The sequence below is a fragment of the Mucor velutinosus genome, assembly GCF_035048745.1.
Source record: "Mucor velutinosus strain NIH1002 chromosome Unknown tig00000093, whole genome shotgun sequence".
NCBI lineage: Eukaryota > Fungi > Mucoromycota > Mucoromycetes > Mucorales > Mucoraceae > Mucor > Mucor velutinosus.
The window spans coordinates 2,593,135-2,608,560 of record NW_027041907.1 but is presented as its reverse complement, the minus strand read 5'-3'; the positions used below and the strand labels follow the sequence as shown (position 1 = coordinate 2,608,560).

General features: G+C 42.8%; 7 protein-coding genes across 7 annotated transcripts; 4 read left to right on the top strand and 3 right to left on the bottom strand.

The window, feature by feature from the left end:
• Positions 1-185: 185 nt before the first annotated feature.
• Positions 186-1,166, top strand: ATC70_002605 (uncharacterized protein; the record flags this gene model as incomplete). The annotated part of the gene is made up of 1 exon (XM_064821976.1): positions 186-1,166. One exon carries the CDS (start codon positions 186-188, stop codon positions 1,164-1,166), a length of 981 nt encoding a protein of 326 aa, XP_064681662.1.
• A 477-nt stretch (positions 1,167-1,643) lies between these two features.
• On the top strand, positions 1,644-3,787 carry ATC70_002604 (uncharacterized protein; the record flags this gene model as incomplete). The annotated part of the gene is made up of 8 exons (XM_064821975.1): positions 1,644-1,761; positions 1,824-1,974; positions 2,036-2,400; positions 2,458-2,640; positions 2,695-2,972; positions 3,024-3,176; positions 3,278-3,571; positions 3,632-3,787. The coding sequence occupies 8 exons, from the start codon at positions 1,644-1,646 to the stop codon at positions 3,785-3,787; spliced, it is 1,698 nt and encodes a 565-aa protein (XP_064681661.1).
• A 157-nt stretch (positions 3,788-3,944) lies between these two features.
• ATC70_002603 (uncharacterized protein) lies at positions 3,945-5,718 on the bottom strand (the record flags this gene model as incomplete). The annotated part of the gene is made up of 5 exons (XM_064821974.1): positions 3,945-3,983; positions 4,035-4,059; positions 4,115-4,479; positions 4,539-5,020; positions 5,079-5,718. 5 exons carry the CDS (start codon positions 5,716-5,718, stop codon positions 3,945-3,947), a joined length of 1,551 nt encoding a protein of 516 aa, XP_064681660.1.
• Positions 5,719-5,846: 128 nt separating this feature from the next.
• Positions 5,847-8,296, bottom strand: HUT1 (UDP-galactose transporter; the record flags this gene model as incomplete). Its single annotated transcript, XM_064821973.1, has 2 exons — positions 5,847-7,108; positions 7,162-8,296. The coding sequence occupies 2 exons, from the start codon at positions 8,294-8,296 to the stop codon at positions 5,847-5,849; spliced, it is 2,397 nt and encodes a 798-aa protein (XP_064681659.1).
• A 1,460-nt stretch (positions 8,297-9,756) lies between these two features.
• Positions 9,757-10,287, top strand: ATC70_002601 (uncharacterized protein; the record flags this gene model as incomplete). The annotated part of the gene is made up of 1 exon (XM_064821972.1): positions 9,757-10,287. One exon carries the CDS (start codon positions 9,757-9,759, stop codon positions 10,285-10,287), a length of 531 nt encoding a protein of 176 aa, XP_064681658.1.
• Positions 10,288-11,514: 1,227 nt separating this feature from the next.
• On the top strand, positions 11,515-13,763 carry ATC70_002600 (uncharacterized protein; the record flags this gene model as incomplete). Its single annotated transcript, XM_064821971.1, has 11 exons — positions 11,515-11,710; positions 11,777-11,869; positions 11,938-11,971; positions 12,028-12,166; positions 12,227-12,300; positions 12,362-12,461; positions 12,522-12,774; positions 12,830-13,067; positions 13,124-13,321; positions 13,380-13,475; positions 13,544-13,763. 11 exons carry the CDS (start codon positions 11,515-11,517, stop codon positions 13,761-13,763), a joined length of 1,641 nt encoding a protein of 546 aa, XP_064681657.1.
• A 142-nt stretch (positions 13,764-13,905) lies between these two features.
• On the bottom strand, positions 13,906-15,174 carry slp1 (WD repeat-containing protein slp1; the record flags this gene model as incomplete). Its single annotated transcript, XM_064821970.1, has 1 exon — positions 13,906-15,174. The coding sequence occupies one exon, from the start codon at positions 15,172-15,174 to the stop codon at positions 13,906-13,908; it is 1,269 nt and encodes a 422-aa protein (XP_064681656.1).
• Between the last annotated feature and the right edge of the window lie 252 nt (positions 15,175-15,426).

Here is a 15,426-nt window from a genome sequence, read left to right as displayed (position 1 = left end):
CTCTGATCCGATACAATAGCTGTTGTCTATACAATCTGATTATCAGCTCTGCTTTAGATCATGATCCACTGGAGTGATTTTGACACAAAAATGATGGGCAAGATCTCATGTTACTCCGAGCAAACGTCGGCTTACAAATACAGCGACAAACACAGAATAAGCTTTCATCTCATTTCTTCTCTACCATGAGCATTCATATTCTAGGAACAGGAGCTATTGGATGCCACATTGCATCCGTCTTAAAGTCCAATAAACTACCAGTAACACTCCTGCTTCGTTCTCGCAACCACCTAAATGACTTTAGCAGCCGTCAAAACACCATCACCTATCGTTCTCAAGGACACACCAACAAGATATCCGGTTTTGAAGCAAGTGTTGTGGGAGACGCAACTGACCAAACACCCATCCAGTCACTCATTGTAGCCACCAAGGGTCACCACACTCTCAAGGCGCTTGCTCCCATGGCCTCTCGATTGTCTGCCCAGAGCACCATTTTGCTGCTTCAGAATGGAATGGGTGTTGCAGAAGAATTGGTGGAAAACTTGTGGCCAAATAGTACCCCACCTGCTATTTTTATTGGCGTGAATCGTCATGCAGTTGAGCGTATGGGCCCTTATGATATCACACATCATTCTGGTTATGCTGACCCAGACGCTTTGCGGATTGGAAGGTTCCCTCATGCAAATGCAGCTGAAGATACACCACAGTCAGAACTTGTATCCCAACTCGTTGCCATCCCAGAACTGAATGCAGCTCAGTTGCCTTGGCATCAGGTGCTAGTCAAGATGTACAAAAAGTTGGTTGTCAATGCCTGTATCAACGCAGTGGCATCTGTGCTCATGTACAAGAACATTGGCAACATCAAGAACGGCAATCCCAGTGGTATTGCCCTGATGAGGTCCATCTGCCAGGAAGCGCATGATGTCTTTAAAGAGGACTTGCCTGGTGAAACAGTGGATTCGTTGATGAACATGGTGCTGGCCATCAACCAAGAAGCAGGAGAGAATGTGTGTTCGACCCTGCAAGATATCCGATCCAAGAACCTCACAGAGATTGATTATTTGAACGGCTACATATGCAAGAAGGGCAAAGAACGAGGCATTGATGTGCGTTATAACCAAGCCATGGTGTACATTATCCACGCAAAAGAAGCACTGTATGAATAGAACAAAATAGCTCATTTCAAGATGCAGGGTCATTAATAAAATGAGTCATTTAAGAAAATGTGATATTACACTACAAACTCATGAGAAAAACCTTATGAATACCAGAGTGGATCCAATTAGGGTGAGTGTGTCAAGTTGTTATAGAGTCATTTGCCAGGTCGTACACTGCCATACACCATGTGGTTATTCTATATCGATCATTCCTCACTGGGTATTCAAGGGGTCAACGCAGAGTGAGATCCAACAGCAGCAGGCAAGATGGATGAACCGGCTATGCGTTCCGTTTTATATGTGTTTATGCAGTTAATACCACAATCATCTCATCATCATCAGCTGCAATGCTTCATTTATCCAGACCTTGCTAGTTAAAACAACTATAAAAGGAAGATTTTTCTAGTATTTAACAGGATCCATTTTTTTTTTTTTTTGATTCATCATCTTTCATCTCTCTCTCTTTCACTCTTCTTTTTATACAAAATGCGAAAGGAACCACCTGCTGCCATTTCTACCGAGATACCCTCTGAAAGCACATGCTTATTACCTGTGGACAGCAACAACACAACATTGGAGCTAAGGGAATCAACAAACAACCGAGGTACACGTTTGTTGTGCGGAATAAACATGTAAACATTGTGCATTAATGCAACGATACTGTAGGCATGGCAGTTACTGTGTACCGCAAATGCATCGCCTCCAAGCTCTTCAGTCTCTTGCCTTCGCTTGCTCTGGGATCAGCCATTTGGTTTGGAGTGACTCCATCAGACGAACTCACACTGACATCCATTCGGTTGCTTGCTGTGTTTACAAGGTGTGTTCTTTGCAATTCATGTGGATAGGCCATGTCGTCTTATATCCAACCCATCTATTAGCTGTATTTTTGCACTCATCACTACGTCAGTTGATATATCAGTGCTGGTGTTGACCGCCCTGACACTGCTGTCCAGCACGCATTCATTTGTATGTGAAGATCATGTTACAGGCATGAGCACGGAATGCCGTCTCTGCGGAGAGATCAATCCCATTACAGAGGTGCCTTTTGAATGCAACGGTGGCAAAGAGGCCTTTCACCATTCGTTAGAGGGGTTCTCTAGCTCTGTTGTATGGTTGATTTTTGCTGCTTTCCATCTGGGAAAAGCTGTTGAAGTGACACAGCTTGGAAAGAGGATATCCTTATTCATGATCCGCTCATTCGGCAAGCATGTCATAGGTCTAGCATATGCCATTTTGCTATCAGGTACCACCTTGTAAACAAGTAGTGCGGGAGAAATGACTAATGAAATGTAAAATTTAGAGTTATTACTGGCTCCGGTTGTGCCTAGCAATACAGCGAGAGGTGGTGGTATAGTATTACCCGTAGTACATTCCATTGCCACCACTTTAGGTTCAACACCATCTCAGAACCCCAAGGTAGGTGGATTTCTGATGCTGGTTGGAGCCCACGCCAATTTATTGTCTGCCTCCATGTATTTGACAGGTAATTTTCAGAGGGTCCCATCCGTGAGATGAATGACTGATGAATTCTAGATAGGCATGGCTCCCAATCCCATCGTCTTGGTCAAAGCAAATACACTCTACCCTGATTTGCAGTTTAATTTCATGACCTGGATTGCAGGAAGCTCTGTTCCTGCATTAGTCTGTGCTGCTATTTTGCCCCTCCTGTTGGCCTGGTCATGTGGTATTTTTAAATCAAAGGGGGAATCTGCTCGTGTGGAAGAAGGTCAGCAACTGAAGGCGGATGGAGAAGACATTGTTCAGCACGCTTCTAAAGAATTGCATGCCATGGGCTCCATGTCAAGCAAAGAACTAGTGAGTATCGTGACTGAGCTGATAAATGCGCCTTCTAACAAGTGTTCTTAGCAACTCTGCTTTGTTCTCTTTGCGTGTCTTGTGATGTGGGTAACATCCGGCTACACTAAAATAGACTCAACCTTGGTTGCTTTAATCGGCATTGTAGCCTTGCTACATATGGGCACCATTCATTGGAAAGATGTGGCCAACAATACCAATGCCGTAAGTTGTGTATATCCCAACCAGATTCATTGTGAAATAACTCTCTCTCTCTCTCTCTCTCTCTCTCTCTCTCTCTCTCTCTCTCTCTCTCTCTCTTATAGTGGGAAACATTGTTTTGGCTAGGTGGGTTTGTTACCATTGCCACTCAACTCTCTGAAGCAGGCGCATCTGGCTATATTGGTCATAAAGTATCTTTGGCTATCACACATCTCAGATTGCCTGCAGTGCCGGCCTTGGCTATCGCTTATTTTCTGACTACATTCATGTTCTCCTCTCTGAGCGCTCATACTGTGGCATTTGTAGCTACTTTTTTGGATGCGGGACATTCATTAGGCGCCAACCCAATGATACTGACTTGCTTGCTTGCTTATTTTGGTGCTCTTGGTGGTTGTATGGTATGTTGTTGATGTGTGTTCAGTGCGCATTTGAACGCTTACTAACGTATATTTGCATAGACAAACTTTTCTACGGGAAGCTTGGCCATGTATTATGCTCCAGGTTATGTCTCTCGTTCAAAATGGTTCACCATTGGAGGCCAAATAGCGCTATTCTACCTTGTCATCTACTTTACTGTGGGCATGGGATGGTGGAAAATTCTCGGCTGGTGTTGATCAGATTACCACTGGCCTTTGCATATATTTATAGACACCATATACACATCCTATACCGAAATTGATATTCGAAATCGCACTCTCTATATCTCATTTACCCCCCCAATAAAACAAGCAGATCAAACCATACAATTATTGATTTATTACTACTTTATATTTATACACCTTGAGCAATGCGAGGCCATGTTTCACGAATCTACAAACAGCAAGTCAGCTTCCATCTACAAGTATATTGATGTCAAATTACCTTTTCGTACAACTCTGGTTGTGATCTACAATAAAACACTTGAGTACTCGGTAGCTCAAGGCACTATAAAACAAACTTACCTTCTCAGAGCTTCCGGATCTTCAGCAAGACAAACAAAGGTGGTTGCTACACCACTCGAAATCACAGTTGCAATAGTGGAGAACATGGAGGCGCCAACCAAGAAGCATATCATAATGACGACAGGCGTCATACCACCATCACGATTGTACGGAGGGTTTGATACGATGAGGTAGATATAGCCCAACAGACTACAGAGCACACCCACCAACAAACCGCCCATAAACAATACATTACCAATCAAGTTGTCATTGATCATGGCTTCAATGCCACGGTCTTTGATCATGGTCCAAGTCTGTCTCGCAGTGGGCACAAATGCTTTGCCGTAGATGGCCACCCCGCTGAATGCATAGTAATTAAACCATTCCTAATGCCATGTACACATCAACAACACACATTCATCAAGTAGACAGCGTGGATACTTACAAACAAACCAGCTGCACAATTCACGATACACTGGATAATGCAAATGAAGAATGCCATGCACGCATTGTCTGTATTAGCCCTTGCGATGGACAAAAAGTACCGGACCAAGTTGATGATGGCAATGAGGAGAGCACCAAAGCAAATAGAGCCGAAGCTGGTGGTCAATGCACGCTTAGCACTTCCCCAAACAGGATGACGGACACCATCGTTTAAAAAGTACACTGTAGCAAAGATACCTGCTATTGTAACATGGGTGACATAGGTGATCACTTGGGATGTCCAGTAAAAGCTAAACACCAGAAATACCATGGCGCAATTCAGCTGGGAATTGTTGCTGGCTGAGCTGTACCAAGCTTGATAGATGCCAATGGTGGTGAACATGAACAGGAAACTGAAAGCTGTCTGAATGATGAGCGAGATGATGCCAATGATGATAGTGGAAGGGTGGCTTTTGGTGATTTTAGTGATTGTCTGTAGCATGACTGGATGCTTTCGATTAGTATTTCGCTTCTCTGTTGAATAACCCCTCACATCACTTACCCGTAGCAAACGGAATTCTGCTCCTCCACCAAAAGAAACAGGCCACATACAGACATGAAAAGATCAAGAACACGATGGCGGCAGAGTAGTAGTGCTCGACAAAGTAGTAGATGGTGACGCCAAAGTACACAATGATAGATCCAATAAATGTCGCAACGATCAATGGCTTGGGGAACAAGTTGGCCAAGATCAAATACAGGAAACTGATGCCAAACCCTATAATGGCCGAGAAGCCATATATCATCAAGGTGGACGTGTCGAATGTTAAGCCTGGATAGGCATTTTCGGATTGCACGCCATTGTAGGATCCTTTGTGATTTGTATATGTACTCAATGCAATGACAGCCAAAGCAATGAAAGCACCCAAATTACATAGCCAGAGTATGATTGCCCAGACATCGTTCCAACCCTTGGAAGGCTTTATCTTTTCGCCTTCAGTGTATGGCTGTTGCTGCTGGTCGAGAGGTGGAGGAGGAACGCCGTAATTGGGTGGTTGTTGGCTGTAAGATTGCTGCTGTTGGCCATATTCGATATGCGCTTGATCGCCATATGTGTTGTTATTATTAAATGTAGGTGGAGGAGGGTAATACTTGTGCTGATCGTTGGGCGGGCCAGACGATTGAGAAGTAGGTTGGTACATTGTATACAGAAAGAGATAAAAAGAAAAAGAAAAAAAAAAAAAAAAAAAGGAATAAATAAAATGAAATTCATGCATTTTTTATGATGTTTCAAAATAGGAAATACAGAGACATTCCCCCCCCCAGCAAATTAAAATAATCCATCGAAAAGGTCACTGACAAATTCAAACTGCTGTTGTTCATGTGTTTGCTGTGGTTGTGGTTGAGGTTGGGGCTGGAGTTGCTCTTGCGTTTGCGGCTGGAATGGATCCACAAACGGTGCAGAGAGCAGATCTGAATTGGATAAAATCTGGTTGATATCTTGCGTCCAAGGTTCTTGTCCCGTCAGCCATGGAGTCATGATAAAATTGGAGGTAGAAGGCGGTGCTGGTGGTTGTGTCGTGTCAGCAGGAAAAACATTGGCTGTGGGTGGCAAGAATGATGTAATAAGATCCGTGCTGTCATCATTTAGATCCACATTATCAAATGAGGGTGCATCATTCTCATGCGTGCTGACACTGCTATTGGACGATAACGATGGCTCCTCTCTCCCTGTCGCCGTCTTGTCTTTCTCTGGTAACACTGGATTGGCATCCAAAAAGTTGTGGATCACTGTTCTCAGCAGTTCACAGGTACCCCAATCTCCCCAGATAATAGGTATATTCAAAATCGCCTCGGCCTTTTCAATGTGCTGTCGTAGTTGATCTGACGCTTCCAGTCGATAGGCATACATCAAGACCTGAGCCGCTGAATCCACAGCAGAGATGATAATACCGCGAGGCAAGAAATCCGTCTGGTCATAGTAGTTGACTGGGTTGATGAGGTGAGTGTAGGTGCGAGCCAGCAGTTGAATGGATTCGGGTATCGCTTTGTGGACTCGCAAAACGTTATCCACATTGGTCAAATCCAGTTCTGTCGGTGTGTGCTGTTGATACAGGCTGAAGGGATGATTCCTGCCGTCTGGATTCCTCACTGAATCTCGAATGAAATACATGTTGATTCTATAAAATAAATAAAAGAGGTCTAGGGTATAAGCTTGCAAAGGTGACCAATCTTTTCTGCAGGCGTCATTGAACTGCTGGAATTCGTCCAGTACTTGAGAGATTCTCTCTTCAACGTTGGGCTGCAACTTGGGGTACGGCTTGAACAGCTCTGGTCTGAAGCGACTCAGCACTTGCCACGGTGCTTTGGGCAGTGTTGGATCAGATGAATGTGGCAGCTGCAAAATGAGCTTACAGCTGACTCGGGCTATGACTGATTTGATGTAGAATGTTTCCAGCAGATAAAAGTACCATTTAAATAGGCGTGGGTTGTTGTTTTCTACGTCGTACTGGTATGATTTGGACAGTTTGATGTTGGGCGGCGGATAAGGGTGCTCATGATAGGCCAATGCAGCTCTTGGAATTTGCTCCACTAGCGGTAGGTTAGTACTGGCTGCAAATGCACACTAGCCTCACGCAACTTACGCTCTACGCATCCTCTGATAGTAGTTTCAAATGCTGCCCAGAACGTGTTCAGCAGTAGCTCCTTCTCCACGTCGCTCAGACCAGCAGGCATTGAATTATCAAACAAGCCTAATCGAGCAGCCAGCATGTACGACAGGCCGAATAGCGACATGCCTCTTTTTGGGAACCCAAACGTGACCTCGAACAAAGCCAACAACACAATTGCTTGATATTTACTGGGCGTGGTTTCTGCAGATGCCTTGGATAAAAGAACATGAGCATAGTCCAAGAAGGGATTTCGTTTCTTCTTGTTCAGTGCATCCCACAATTCCAGCGGTTTGCCGTCCAGTAACTGAGATTTGAAGATGGTGGTACCATACACAACAGTGAGTAGCAGTGGATCAGCTGTGTCGGTCCAGTAAGCTTGCAAAAGCATCGTCTTGTTGAGCAAGTTGGAAAAGGGATGTATGCAAAAGAAGCACTCGATGAGCCGTACTGCTTGCTGTGGTGGCAATGAGTTTAATGGATTGATCGTCAGGGAAACACTGGACGGTGACTCAAAGAAGCTGGTTGTACGGTCGTAAGCCAAGGCTGTTCGAGAGAACTCCAAATCAGTGTAGTATGTCAGCTTGAGTTTGGACACTCGTTTCATCAGAATGCTAGCCATGTCAGCACTCATCCAAGTAAAGTAATCGGTTAAATCAAAGATCTTGACCTTGGTGTTGACACTGGCATAATCAGGATGGAGAACTACTGCATTCTCGCTGCGCCGTTCTTCAATGAACTGATCCAGTGTGGTGTTCTTTGCGAAATAGGTGGAAAACAGTGTGTTGATGTAGAAATCCAACCCTTGCTCTGTATTGTCATGCAAGTATCGTACTGGTGCCAGTACAGGCGTCATGGTTACATTCTCAAAGATGAATTCTCGGCAAAATGTCTTGGAATTGGGTCCCTCTTTGTTGTCATGGATGTTGGATGCTATTCGAGACAAAACGAGCTTATTTACAACTGCATTTTTAGGTGGTCTTCCTACTGCGCCGGGTTTCTGATAGATACATGCCGTTTGTCGAGCTTCACATCGAGTGCATGGCTTTTCTCCATCACATTTCACTTTTTTAATTCGACAAGGCAAACAACTGACTTTTCGTTTGGCCATGTTTTCTTCTGTATAGAAAGATTAAGAGCGAGAGAAAGAGTGAGAAAGAGAGAGAAAGAGAAATCCGCTACTTTTTTATTTTCAAATACACCAGATCGCAACTGAATTTATCCAATCATGTAAATTCGCAACTATTTCATGCAATGAGTGGATGCTCTAAAACGTTTAAAATCATTCTAGATGAGCCTCATACAAGTCCATTCATGGGTTCAACGGTATACATTCAGGGCCTGAAGAAGAGATGGCTTGATATATACTAGACATGCTAGGCACATCCGGTGAGGTTAGCGGCTTCCTAATTATCCGGATGTTGTAGATGCCATTGTGCTCTTGGGAACTGATTAGCACTTGTTTTTTTTGCTTGTCATGTATCAGTGCAATGCGCTAGTGCTAGTTTCGTTTTAAAGTTTGGTCAATTCATAAAGATTATAAAGCCAAGCTTTCGCTGTCATGGCTCCCAATGTGAGGTATAGTCTATTACACAAGATTACCATAAGTGAACAGCTTGCATGTAGTAAGGCATCATATTATCCAATGGGCACGCTAGTTCAGCTCGAGACCTCACCTCATCTACTTGATATTGCAGATTAGAAAATAGCGTTTCAGCCAGACACATCTGCAATAACAAGCTTTCATGATGCATCTTAATATGACAACTGGAAAGATACCCAGTATTGCTTGCCAACTATCTGTTTGCTGCTTGATAGCATCTTCATTGTTGAATCCTTATCAAGTTTGGTCGAATAATAACGTTACCTAAAGCAGCTTTATTACAGTATCCATTCAGCTCAAATCGATAGCAATGATATGCCATTTTATATCAAATGGGAGCCAATAAAACATCTTGATTCATTATGCAGTAGGGCTCTATGTCTAGTTCATATTATTTTGTGGATGTGATTTGATGCAAATCACATAATGTTTAAAGGTTTTCATTACGTGCTCCGCGTAAACTATAGGAGCAGGACTATAATCAAGCGGTGGGCGCATTTTTCTATGATATACATGTTTAGACAAATGTACGAGAACGATTTGTAATGTATATTTTCACATACCTTCATATCAGGTTTTTTGTCACGGTGCAGCCACCTGCAACACCAAAAGCTGATTACATCTCCGACATACAATCAGTTCATGATTGAGCAGATTTGATTTTTTTCGACTTGAATTTAACTATTTTGCAAAATTCAACTATATAAAATGTGATGATCTGCCCGTACTTCCTAATGCATTTCTGGAGTACTTTTCAATGCGCATCTGATGGTGCCAATTAAAATAGATGTTTAAAAAAAACTTGTAGAGGAATATTTGAAAATACGAAATGAGGTTTTTGGCGAAAATGTCGAGTTTTTACATATAAAAGTGACACAAATAAAGTTTCAGGGGTTGTCTTGGATCGAGAGAAACCTTTTGAATTAATATACGGGGCGTTACGCCGTTCCTGGCATCCGTCATTTGACATGTTGCGTCGCCCAGCCCATCCTCCTGGCTATCGCCCACCACATCTCCTGCTTCCTCCTCACCTCTGGCGTGATTTCTGGTCTCTCTGTCTCCCGCCCAAGGCATTTACACCGTGGTGGCGTTTGCTGCATGGACATCTCTCGGTGCAGGTTCGCCTGCACTCCATGAACCGTGTGAAGTATCCTTCCCCACTGTGTAAGATGTGTCATGAAGCAACTGAAGATGAATACCATATGGTCATTGGCTGCAGTATGAAGTCCCTCTTCTGGTATGAGTTTGTCTCTCACCTTGGTCTTGCTGATCTGTTCCCTACGGACGAGGCCATCTGGATTGGGTTGACCACCCTTCACGGCCAGGACAACAATCCTCTGGACATTTCCATCTTGGAACTTCTCGGCGCTGCCTTCTCATCTATCTGGCAACATCATTGGGGCTGCACAATTGATGGTAAATCTTGGATCACTCGGGCTGTTTTCTCCTCTTTTCTGGAAGATCATTCCAAGTTAATTTCTTCTTTCTTAGACATGTAAGACCCTTATGGCACCTTACTGTCTATAATATAAATAAAAAACACATTTAAATACAAAAAAAAAAAAAACTTTTGAATTAATATATACCTTAGTAAAAAGTCTTCATTTTGGAGGTCAAAAACGCGATCGTTTGATTTTCGATGAAAAGCATGAGGTACCCCCCCCCCCTCATGGTTTGAAGTCGATTTTTGGTCATGTTTTTTTTTGGGTCCTCAAAAAGCTGAGCAAAGGTATCTGTAAGTAGCTGCTAGTCTAGAGCAATTGTTTGGTGCCATTCTGGAAGTCTAGAACGGCTTCTAACAAGAGAAATTAGCGCTTGAATGTATCCAAATTTTGCTATATATTGCATAGTTTTCAGTAATTAAAAGTAATGTGAGTATATTAGCTGCCCATATATGAACTAATCACACCAATGCAAGTCTGGGGCGTCGTCAAAGAGTAAGATCAACAGTCGCAAGTTATCAGTGGAGCCTTCTTGCATGGGTATAGCAAAGTCAAAAAGCGAGTATATTTGTAGGATTATCATGCCAGCACAGTGGTTTTATCCAATGATCAGTGCAGTATTTGCAGAACTTTATCGTTGCTCAATCAAGCGTCATTTGGCTCATAAGGTGAACTAGATGTTACTCTATTAGACTTCGTTTCCTTTCTGCTAAACGGATTCCAGCGTTTTCTGTTTCATTTGGTTGCGGTTCATGTGTATATTAAGCAGCATTCTAAACATGTGTCGATTGTATGCATATGCTGTTTCTGCATAAGACTATTAATGCTATTACCCATCTTTTGAGATCATGATCCTACCTTGCCTTGACATTGAATGCTACACACAACATCCCTAACCTGGAGCAAATCTGCCCCGCACAAAACGGATAGCTCTGTATCACCATGCTCGTTTGGCCTTTGCCAAGTTCATTTCTCACGGAATGGTTGGGCTTCTTATAGCAAATACCCATTAATAGAGACGAAACACACATTAATGCATCTCGCTCTCAGGGATTCCACGCTAATGTATTGATTGGTCAGTTCAATTTGCTTGAATTCATTCAATAGCCACTGCCAATAGCAAATATGCCAAATTCGGTATTCACATTGTGAAAAATACATGTGAGAATCTTTTTTTTTTCTGCTGTATTCACCTTTATAACTTTAAGCAACTTTTTTCTTTACGTCTTTTCTCTTTTTTTTTTTCACTAATCTATCGATTTCATCCATTGTATTACACACACCATGTCTACATTAACCTCTAGAGATCATCTTGTTCAGCGCCATCCCACCGCCGTCAATAAAACCAGCCCTGAATACAAAAACAATGTCGAGGAATGGCAGGGTTTGATTGATGATTTGAAAGAGAGACTCAAGGAAGCCACAGGAGAAGGCAAGCCCAAGAGTATTGCATTGCATAGAAAGCGTGGTCAATTATCTGGTATGCTCAAGTGGTGATGATGGGACGCAAATGCTTGAGCTAATATACCCCACACTTTTTGTATAGCTCGTGAGCGTGTGGAATTAGTGCTCGATGAAGATTCCCCATTCTTGGAACTATGTGCGCTTGCCGGCTATGATCAGGATGACATGACACTTGGTAGATTCATTTATCTCTCACAACGAAAGTGTGGAATCAAATTACTAATATCATTTTTGCTTAAAAAGGTGGTTCTCTTGTGTCGGGCATTGGTCTTGTCAGGTACAGATGTGTATGATCTATATGCACTGCACATACATTAACCCTTATTCATGCAGTGGTGTCATGTGCGTTGTCTCTGCAAATGTCGCTACCATGGCAGGCGGTGCCATGAATGAGACTTCGGCTCTCAAAGGTGGCCGTCTTCACCAAATTGCAATCCAAAACAAGCTGCCTACTGTGACATTTGTGCAATCTGTAAGAGAGATTCCAAAGCTAAAAACTTTGGATCGATCATTGACATCTATTTAACTTTAGGCTGGTGCCAACTTGCAACAACAATTCCGTGTATTCCACAGAGGCGGTGCTGGTTTTCGTAATCAAGCCATTCAGTAAATAGGACACTTGCGCTCAATCATACCATGCAAAAAAAAAACTGACGCCCGTCTATAGATCCAAGGCAGGTGTTCCTTCTTGTTGTGTTGTATTCGGTAGTTCTACTGCTGGTGGTGCTTACACTCCTGGTATGAGTGATTATGTCATTATGGTCAAGGTATGTACCATATCACTTTGATTTCTGGCTCATTTTATTCACTCCATGTTTTGCTCCTAGAAACAAGCTCAAGTTTTCTTGGGCGGCCCTCCTTTAGTTCAAATGGCTACAGGTGAAATCACTGATTCTGAAAGTCTTGGTGGTGCTGACATGCACTCCCGTGTTTCCGGTGTCAGCGATCAATTGGCAAACGATGAATTTGATGGTATTCGAAAGGCCCGTGAATGGGTTGCCAACTTGAATTGGGAACAAAAGGGCAACTTACCCATAAGACATTTGAGGTGCGAATATGAGGAGCCTTACTACCCTGCTGGTAACACTATTCACTGCCTAGACACATGGCATGCCCGCTAACGGCTTGAGTTTAGATGAATTGCTCGGCATCGTGTCTGCCAACATTCGTATTCCTTTCGATGCTACTGAAGTCATTATTCGTCTTGTCGATGGCTCTCGATTCACACCCTTCAAGCCAAACTATGGTGGCAATTTAGTGTGTGGTTGGGCATTTATTCAAGGTATTCCTGTCGGTATTCTTGCAAACAATAATGTTATCTTCACGCAAGAAGCCAATAAGGCCACACAGTTTATTCAGCTTTGTAACATGAAGTAATACTGCATTATCATGCGTTCCTTGCTTGTTAGTAACATATGTTGATCATTAGAAACACTCCCTTGATTTACTTGCAAAACATCACTGGTTTCATGGTTGGCAAGAGATACGAAGAAGAGGGTATCATCAAAGCTGGCTCGCGCTTCATCAACGCTGTTAGTAACTCTGCTGTCCCTGCTATTACAATTATGATGGGTGCCAGTTATGGTGCTGGTAACTATGCCATGTGCGGCCGTGCTTATGAGCCAAGGTAAGTCTGCTATGCTTCTTGCTATCCGCCCTTGGCAACTCAACTCTTGCATGTCTAGATTCTTGTTCTCATGGCCCAACTCTAAATGCTCTGTCATGGGTGCAGAGCAGTTGACTGGTGTTCTTGATCTTGTCATGCGTCAAGGTGCTGCTAGGTAACGTCCCGTAGCGATTGCTTTGAATGTAGTTTGCTTAACTCATCCTTTTTTTTTTTTGCAAATAGAATGGGTCAAAAGATTGACGAAGAGTTGGCTAATGATAGAAAAGCAATGTTTCAAGCATCTGTCGAAGCTGAATCCGATGTGTACTATACGTCCTCTCGCTTGTTGGACGATGGTATTATTGATCCTAGAGATACACGTACTGTCCTTGGCTTCTGCCTTTCTGCCATCTACAATCATAAGGTGGAAGGTGGCAACTTGTACGGTGTTAGTCGCATGTAATAGTATTGAAATGTCTTCAGTTGTCACTGCTTGTGCAAATAAACGGTTGATTATAATTTGATTTGCATTTGAGTTTATTATGAGAATGCTTGGAAGCATAATGTGATGATCACTATTACTGTTTGACGAATAATCATGTAAATCAAGCATTCAATGTAGAGTCTCTTATCGCCATGCACTCTGAACGAGTAAGCTGTAGTTGCTCAAAATTATTGCGCCGGTGTTGATATCTTCCACTGATTGAATTGTTGTAATGATAACGTTGTTCCAAGACTTCTTCAGAGACAGTATCAAACCAGACGCTATTTCTTCTAAGAGGGAGCCTCTGCCGACTTGCCATTCCTGATTTTGAGTCGTTTTTTGCCATTTGGTTCTTCTGTCTTACCATGAGAGCAAATTGTGCTCTTGATTGCCTTTTCTGAGATGCGTTTGTGAGATCCACGTTTCTACCAGCAATGATTGCTTCCCAAATTTTGTTGGGAACATGTTGATCCAGCTGTGTAGATGCTATTTCAAAGCTTTCAAGACGTTTGCATGCTGTAATTATCTGGGTCATATATGGACTGATGTCCTCTTCTTCCTGTGGTTCGGATGTTACACGTAGTGCAAGCTTTTGTAAGTTCAATGCTTGAGCGGAAATTGCCAAAAGTGTACGATAGCCGACGCATTTGATAGATAGTTGCTGTAGCTGTGCGCCATAGTGTGCTATTGTATCACATAAAATGGGTTCGTCTACTTGTGGCAATGCGATAGTCAGATGAGTAATGTTTGGGCAGTGGTGTGTGACCAAATTCACCATGAGTCCGTTTACTGATTCGTACTTGTTTCGATTCGATCCAAGCTCAAGGTTTGTTATCTGTGGAAATAAGCAAGGCGCAATTGCTCTCTTAGTGAAATCAGTCCAGATGTAGGATAGGCTGTAAATGGCTGGCAAGGGGTTGCTCGCTGATGGTGCGTCGTTGGAGGCAAACCTGTGCTGGATCAATGGCCTAGACAAGATATGGCAATATTTAAATTCAATGTGCTTTAAACTTGGTAGTGAAGCAACTACGTTGAGGATGGTTTCTGTAGAGAGGGCATGGAAGTCAGTAAACGACAAGGTTTCCACTCGAGACAAAGTGCTTAGGATCTGCGTCAAGTCGTCTACCCTCCAGCAATTCTTGTTTTGCCGAGATCTCAACTCGAGGTGCTTTGTATAGCTACCAATCGTGTTTCTTAGAAAGAGATTTGTTTTGACACCATGTCGCAGCTGGCGAACGTAAACATGGTATCCAAGCTCCAAATAACTATAGAGGGAGGGCAGAGTCATCAGGTACATATAGTTGCAAGTGCACACGAGCTGATACATGTCATGCCGAGACAGCAGCTTAATGATTTGGCCCAAAATTTCCTTTGGGACAATTGTCAGCATTTGAGAAAGAAGAGTGATTTCCATAATGATTTGTGCCAACTTTTTTTTTATAAATGTACAAATCCGCATTGTGTACTACAAATAGTACATATGCTTATTAACCTTTTAAAAGCAGCAATCATTTAATAGTGATAATAGGTCATAACATACAAGTACAAACAAGTCGGCAAGGATCTCTGGTATACATTATCGAAAGCTGATGTAATCCCCGTCTGGATGATTGTTGAGGTCTCCCCCACCTATTTTGATTGT